Raw genomic sequence first — 8,573 nt, forward strand, 5'->3', positions numbered from 1 at the left:
TTCTCCACGTTTCCATGTGGGTGCCCCCCACAATCCAAAGACGTGCAGGTTGGGTGGATTTGGCGATGCTAAATCAGCCTGTGTGTGTGTGTTCACCCAGTGATGGACTGGAGCCCTGTCCAGGTGTTACTCCCATCTTGTACTTGAAAATTTCTGGGATAAACTCTAGCTGCCCTGTGACCCTGCCCGGGGATTGGAAGATGGATGGATGGAATTGAAGTGTCAATTTAATTAAATTAGGAGATTAATTTAAACTACTGAAATCATTAACAAACTTGTGAAGCTGACTTTTCGATCATGAAGAGGCACGTGATTACACTGACTACAGTACTGCAGGCGTAACGGTTACTTCACGTTACAATGTCTTGTAGGAATGCTGAGAATCTGCGATTTCTTCTGCTTCTTAGACTTTCATTACTGAGTTAATGTAATTCACAGCAGTAGCATCACCATCTACCCCTTTCGTTTAAAGCTAGAAATGACGCTACGTTTACTTTCTAGCTTGTACTCAAGTACGATGAATAAATGTTCTGTTATTTATTCCTTTTTCTTGTATCTTTTTTTTTGTCAGTTAATGTGACATTGAATCCTGATACTGCACATTCCCGGCTTATTCTTACTGAAGACCTCAAGCAGGTGAGACTTGGGGATGATCTTCATAAGCCCAATAACCCAAGACATCTTCCGATGTGTTTTAATGTGCTCGCCAATGAAGGGTTTTCTTCTGGAAGTAATTACTGGGAAGTGGTGGTAGGAGACAAGACTCGCTGGAGTTTAGGGATCGTAAGTGAAGCAATAAACAGAGACGAGAAAATTTCTGTGGGTCCAAAGAAGGGAATTTGGTTAATCTGGCTGAAGAATGAAAATGAATACTGTGCACTCACCGACCCTCCTACTTCATTCTCAGTGAGTGTGAAGCCAAAGAAGATCGGAGTGTTTCTCGATTACAATGAAGGATGTCTTTCATTTTACAACGCAGACTCCCGATGTCTCCTACACACTTTCACTGACACGTTCACTCATAAACTTTATCCCTACTTCAGCCCTTGTAAAAATGAGGATAGGACAAATTCAGCACCTCTGATTATCTGTCCACTCAACAGCAGAACATAAAAACAAGAATTGTTGCTAATGCACATTGTTCTTGGAGTTTAATAACCCAAACCCTAACGGCTGACTGAGCAACATCAAGCGTAAAGGGTTTTTGTTATCTGTTTACATGTAAAATGCAGATTGTCTTGGTTTTCACTTTTGTGTATAAAATGATGCTCCAATATACAAGCCTGCTAGAACTGTTTTATTTGTAAGTATTTTTATTTGCAGTTGTTCAAATATTGTTGTTTTGGAACATTTTATTTAATAAAAAAATAAATTGGGTGCATGTTTCCCTTTTTCAAATTTTTCTTGTGTTATTGTAAGATTTTCCTTTAAATAATCGATAATCGGTTTTAACTGCTGGATTTCACGTCCCATGAAGATGACTCAGGATACTGTAATGCATATCAGATTTCAAAGCGCTGTGGAAAATAGTTTACGTGATACCAACAATAAAAGACCAAAACATCATTTTAATGCAGAGTCTTCAGAAAACATTATTGACTATTATACTTGCAGATGTAACAGACCTGTGCTGATTCCGAGGGGGTACTGTTAGTTGTGGGATGATATTCATTTTTTTGTGCACAAGAGGCGGCTTCCATTCAACAAATTACCTAACATCTGTATCTCCAAACCAAATAAAACCGGTTCACCGACAAAAGCGCGATAGACATATGCGCCCCGACAAAACCGCGACGGACAAATGAGTGCCAACAAACCCGCTAACTGGTTTTCGACAAATGCGCGCCGACAAAATCGCAAGAGAGGCCAAGAGAGTGGGACACCCTTGCTGCAATTCTTCCTACATATGCAGGGCGTGATCTTAAGGACTATCTGCGTGCCGTGCTGGTGGCATGCCGCGTCTCATAATATTGACTTCTAAAATAAACATTATTATATAGGCTTTAAACTAGTAATTCATATTTAATTAAACTTCCGTGATTTTGTCGGTGTGTTTTAATCGGCGCTATTTTGTCGGTGTGCATATGGCTATCGTGCAAATGTCGGGTCACAATAAAATCACCCCATATTGCAAACACATATTTTCAATGCAAAAAGTTGACGACCAACAGCTTTCAGACTGCTTCACTGGCGTAGCATTGGATTGTGCAGATTGTGCAAAGCACAAGGGCCTATGAGCTTGAGGGGCCCTACTTGGGGCCATACAAATTTTCTTTTTTTAATTTTTAATAACTTACTAAAACAGCGGTTTCACAGTTTCTATGCAGTGTTTTCAACGTTCAATGTCTTGTTAACATCAACTCTGACCTTGATGGCTGACGACGATATTGTATGCTGTTCGATCTTCTCATTGAACGCTATAGCACCAACATTTCACCGCCGTTTTGCACTCAGTTGTTGTCATTTTGTTTCTGTTTTCAATCCATCCGATCAACCACGTTGCCTGTTTTCGAAGTAGCTGAACTATTGCTGATAGATCACTGTGCACTGCCGTCTACTTTCAGTGACGTTTGCATGGCTTACATGTTACTGCTGACTAGCCAGTGGCTGTTGCTGCGTGTGAACGATCGCTCTCCAAGTTAAAACTCGAGCATGCCAGACAACTTGATGTTTCAAACATCATTGAGACTTTTGGGTAACAGAAGGCATGCCAGTGAGTATTTTAAGGCACTAGTGATATCAGAAGTAATGTGATTTGCGACTTGTCAGTCAGTTCCATTTTTGTAAGCTTTAACAGTTTAACAAATCTGTAATCTGTTTTATTGTGTACCTTAGTATGGCTTACTGTGGATTACTGTCACTATCCTGAGGATCTGTGAGCGTGAACACTTTATGATGTCCATTTTCTCAGAACTTGTGTAGAACCAAGTTGGTTGTGTAGTAATATCCTGTCAGCCGGTGTTATTTTAATTTGTTACAAATTGAATTGACTTCATTTTATAGCACAGAACAATTTTGTACTTTCTAGCTTACATTTTATTTTAATCATTTTCTTTCACAAAGTTGTCTTGGAAAAGTAAGCGGGTCCACATTTTACACAGATGTATGTACTACTACTACCCACACCTCCCACAACTTATTTTATTTTTCTTAACTTACCGTGGCTGTAACAAAGTGATTTAAAAAGTTATTACAAATTCCATTTAGGGCGCTGGTTTGTTTGTCACCAGCACGTGATCTGATAGTGACCCAGTCACGGACGTCACTGCCCAGCCGGCCCCTAGGATCTAGTTGCGAATAAATTACTAACAGTTATGCTAGACAGGAGGGCCCCACCTCAGAGCGCTGCACGGGGGTCTTCAACAAGCTAACTACGCCACTGGACTGCTTACTTACCCCAAAGAAATGCAGAAGGGGGTAACACATGTGAGTGGTTCAGCCGTAGCAAAGATTAAAATTGCCTTCACAATGACATTATATGCTGTACTTCATGCAAATATAACTTAATTTTGCCTCTTATTTAAAAGTTGATACATTTTGATTTCAGGCCAAACAGTAATTGGTGGATCCACTGCTGCCTTACTGCTTAATGGGCCAGGGTTTGCTACTTTCTCCAGCCTTTGCCTGCCAGTGTGGAATTTGTGTGTTTTCTTGTGTTTCCTCCTCCATGTTGTTTCTTACATCCCATTATGTGATTGGTTGGTTTATTGGCAGATCAGAATGATTATATTGGCTCAGAATGAGAGAGTTGGTGTGTGTGTGCGATAAGACTGTAACAATTACCTTATCAGGGGTGCGATCGCTACACTTCACCACCTGAGAGGGAAGTGGTCGATGTTCAAAAGATATATCAGCATTAAAAATATTCGGTCCTCAACCCGTCTCCCACCTCTCTGTGCCCGCCAATGCTTAATAGAAACCCAGATGGTAGTTAAACTGATTAAATATGTAAGTGTATTGCAATCCAGAATCCAGTGTTTATATACTGTATGCACACGAAAGATGACTGGGTGCCTGTTTTGTTATCCCTTCTTCACCAGACGTCCTCCCCTAACTCCCTACCCACTGCGGCCAAACACTTAATCCCCCGTACGATACACACACAAAAAGAAAAGGAAATCAAAAAGAGAATGATTAAGCACATTGAAACGATGATGAATCCGGTCGTACAGTTCTTATTATATGTGTGGCTGTTTTCTCCCTATCGTGAAGAATTTAAGAGCGACTCTGACTCACCGCTGGGCCATAATAAAACCCTTGCCTCTTGTCAGGGATTCGCCACACTGTTTCTTATCTTCTGGGTGGCCACACACAAATAACAGGCGGCCCTGGTTGAAGTTTGATCTTGCCGACTTCTTAGGCTTACACAGCCAAGCTCCTTGCCTTCTGCTTCTCTTTTTCCCATCTTGGTCAGCCGTTCCGCTGAATCGTCCCATTTCCTGCTTCAGTCGTCATAGAAACATGACGCCTGCTCAAGGCAGCTGGAATTCTTACTGAGTGGGGTCCTCCCGGACTTAGTCATCAGCTATAATGCCTGAAGGGATATTCCATTATCATCATCCAGTCCCAATAATATAGTGACGGCAGCCAAGAAAGCAAACCCGATTTAAGTGATAAGTAACGCTTGCTACAAAACTGGTGGCCATTCCAGGCATCGTTCCTGTCCTGTGCTCAACAACTCCAGGATAAAATTAGATTTTTGCAAGAGTCAAGTCAAGTCAAGTTGGGGAGTATGCACTGGTACAGCGTGTTGCCGCACCCACTACACAACGAAACAACTCAGGATCCCGGTTGGCAACCCCCCAGGCAGATACTCGTTCTACTCCCACCTTCCGGAAATGACCCTCTATCTGCTGCAGCCAGGTGTTACGTGGGTGACCCCTTGGCCTGGTCCAGCCACTCAGGTCCCTAACAATGAAGATCTTATGAGCCGGATCACCCTCGGGGAAACGCACCACATGGCCGTAGTGCCGTAACTGACGCTCCCTCACAATGCAGGTAATGTGCCTCATTCGGGACTCCATGAGCAACCGCACATTCGACACAAAGTCAAACCAACAGTACCCAAGGATTTTCTGGATAGACACAGTACCAAAGGAGCCCAGTCTTCATCTCAGGTCACTGGATAGCGTCCATGTCTCACAACCATATAACAAGACAGGAAGCACCAGGACTCTAAAGACTTGGACCCTCGTCCTTTTGCATACATGTCGGGAGCGGCACACACCCCTTTCCAGCGACCTCATGACCCCCCATGCTCTCCCAATCCGTCTACTGACTTCACAGGAAGAGTCACCAGAGACATGAATGTCACTGCCAAGGTAAGTAAACTCCTCGATGAGGTCGACACTCTCTCCTCAGACAGACACACTGCTGATGGCCGTGCCCAAGAGGTCATTAAAGGCCTGATCTTGGTTTTTATCAGGACACTCACAAGCTCAGACACTTTGCAAGAGTGGAGTTCAGAAAATGAATGGATGAACATTTTGAAATCTCTGAGGTCTTTTTTAAGGTGACTCTATACAAATGTGTTTAAAAGTTTGCAGATAATGCATTAATAAACAATGAAAAAAAAGGGTTATCTAACCCTAAAAAACTGAACTTGAACACGTCTTGGGCAAATTAGTTAAATGCTGAGTGGCACCATTTCAGGTGCAAACCACTGACTTTTCTGGCCTGTTTGTTCATGAAAGGGAAATGCAATGCCATTTGATTCTTCGCAGTGTGTTTATGTCGTTCTGGCAGGTCCCCGTCTCTGATGCCAGTCAAACTATGGCTGCTCAAGGAGCTGTCAAGCAATGCTGTTCAATCATTCAGAGATGTACATATGGTCTCAAGAAGGAAGTGTTCAAAAATGAGAATGTTGTGGCTGCAGTAGAAAAAAGTCCAAAAAATGATGACAAAGAATCAGGAGAAGAAAATATCAAGCGCTCAATGTCAAAAGAATGAAGACAAGGCTCCGATAACAAAAGGTAAAAAATAAGTCAGAATCCAAAAGCGCCTGGCCCTGGCAGACCTTTCTTGACTGCTTAAACCCCAGGTAAGCACAACAGATCTCGTTTCATATCCGTTTTTTTGTTATTACATATATTTCTAAGGAAAGGAGAGAGTGGCTGAGCTGATGCGTCCTCTAAATAGCGTGACATCGATTACACCAGCGGCCCCAGATTATATTTTACCTGATGACAACACTTTTGACAATCACCGTTTCTACACCAGAACAGAAGGCTTATTTACTCACCACTTCTCCTTTGTCATAGGTGGCTAATGGCCACAAACGGGGACACACATCTGCGTACAGCCGTCTAATGCAACACGTTATGACTCAATCACCAAGCACTGTAAAATAAAGGCTGCCTCATAGAATTCATTACACTGGCACCTGAAACAACATCAGTGAAGAGACCACCTGCTTGTGCCACAGATCAACTGCTGGCTTTTGTCATAAAGGCATGGGGGCTTCCTTGGCCAGTCGTCTGACAAAGGCTGCAGATGAGCATCTACAGGTCAGATTACTTGTGATTTACCACAGCTTTCTTATATCTTTGTATGAGGGGTCGTGAACCTGCAGCTTTTGGGGGGAGACAAAGGGCAGCAGCAGCCCGGCTCTTACAAAGACTTGCGTCTCAACTTGCTTTTGAGTAGCTTAGCTACTTTTGTACACCCATCACAATGTGTGGGGCGGCTTCAGGAGTTAAAATTAACCTTAGAACGCATTTTGCCATGCTTGCCCGAGTTTATTAGATTTTAATACTTAAAATTAATTCCAGGATTTATTATATATTGTCACACATGTGCTATTGGGAGACAGTTTACGGGCTCAAATAATTGTATGTTCCTGCCAGACTGGGAGTTAGTGCTGTACTCAAACTCTTTTTCCTCTTTTCCCCACAGAACAAGTGAAGAACCAGCCTAATAACCACTTCCACAAAAATAACACCTTATGATGTCACTTCCAGTTCCACCCCTCCAGATGATGTCACTCCGATCCCAGAAGGCCACTTTCTTGTTACATCACTTCCTGCTGTTTCATTATATACAGTATATGTCAGCCATTTCTGTATTAATCAGTTGTATTTTGGACTCAGATGGTTAAAGACCTTATCATTGAATCTGCCTACTCTACTAAACAGGGACGTCCCCAACCCTTTGTTACTATATACTGTATATGGTGGTCCAGATCTAATTATGCAATTTTCATTGCACTATTACTTATTAAGTTTATTACATAGAGAATCCAAAAAAAATTCTGTTTGTTGCTGATAGATGGCAGCACCTGCCCTGCATTCTAAAATGGCGGGGAGACGGTTGTCAGTTGAACAGCAGGAGCAATGTGTTCACCTTTTCATAATTGCTTAATTAGATCTGGACCACCCTGTGTATGTATATATATATATATATATATATATATATATATATATATATATACAGTATACAGTATATACAAATAATTAATCAGAATGCATGAATAAAACCTGAACTACAGCTACAGATCAGGACAATGACAATAAGCTCAGCTTATTTAGATCAGTCCAGTGTTTCCGATTTGGCTGCAGGCCCTCCAGCCACCCTTTAGAAATAACAGCAGCAGCCCCACCTTTTTGATAACACATGGAAAGAAACTTTCACCATCCAGGTAACCAACTCCAACTGAGAATGGCTATTCAGAAATTAGCAGCTTGTCTTTTGAAGCTGAAGATGTAAGCATTTCTAAACGATGTTTCCATTGTTCTGAATGTTGCAGTGTTAAACTGTGCATGTTAAATGAGGTCAAGGTGCCTGACATTGACGATAATCTGACCGAACTTGATAGAGCCGTTGCTTTGCTGTTACATGCCAGCACTAATGATATACAGTATGTCTCCACAAATCAGAGGTGCTCAAGACGCTCTATCTATTTATGTGGTGCGGCCAAGTGCTGGAATGACAGGACACAAAATGGAAAAATAGTTGGGACACCAACCAGGTCGTCCCGTTTAATATAACAGTTAACTTGAATTTGTGCCTTTATGGCTTCAAAATACAGCAACAAAAGCAAAGATGCCATGACTTTAGACATCAAGACCAGGGTCCTTCAGGGAGCTGGTGGTCTGCTCTACTCATAAAAGATGCCTCCTTCTGAATGACCAGGCTTCTTGTGTCACATGGACAAGAAGAGGCGGGGCTAAGGGCATCAATGGACAAAAAACTGGTTAGCAACTGCGCCCCCTCTCCTCCTGGTGGGTTATCAGCCTGTGAGGAGACCCCTGGATGCACATGAAGGACAGTGGGTATAACATCAAAGAAAATGTCAGAGTTTAAGAATGAACAAGTAACCCACTTTAGAGTTGCTTACATATATATGAATATCACTAATTGTATATAGTTTAATAATTTAGTTATTTTAGAAAAATAAGAGAATGGAGGGAGGAAGTTTGTTATGTGTAGCTTAATAGGGCAAGCCTTTTAATCTGCCTATGTAAGCCAGTGAGGGACTTTTAATTTGAATTGTCTGGCGGGGTGAAGGGGTATCCTGGGAGGTGAAGGGTGAAGGGTGAAGGGTGAAGGGTTTCCTGTGCAGCAGTCGCTAGAGA

The 8,573-nt window shown here is 42.1% G+C and overlaps 1 protein-coding gene across 2 annotated transcripts in view; it reads left to right on the forward strand.

Annotated features, from left to right (window-relative positions):
• Positions 1-7,170, forward strand: part of LOC120518384 (erythroid membrane-associated protein-like) — a 39,326-nt gene extending 32,156 nt beyond the window's left edge. Inside the window, exon 10 of one of the 2 annotated variants that reach the window (XM_039741169.1) lies at positions 6,895-7,170. In XM_039741169.1, the coding sequence (XP_039597103.1) occupies positions 6,895-6,947 (53 nt within the window). In that variant the 3' untranslated portion in view covers positions 6,948-7,170. Of the gene's footprint in view, positions 1-571; positions 1,372-6,894 lie in introns of those variants that run through there. The other variant, XM_039741168.1, reaches the window with a different exon arrangement.
• The last annotated feature ends 1,403 nt before the right edge of the window (positions 7,171-8,573 follow it).

Source organism: Polypterus senegalus, chromosome 18 (assembly GCF_016835505.1).
Source record: "Polypterus senegalus isolate Bchr_013 chromosome 18, ASM1683550v1, whole genome shotgun sequence".
NCBI lineage: Eukaryota > Metazoa > Chordata > Cladistia > Polypteriformes > Polypteridae > Polypterus > Polypterus senegalus.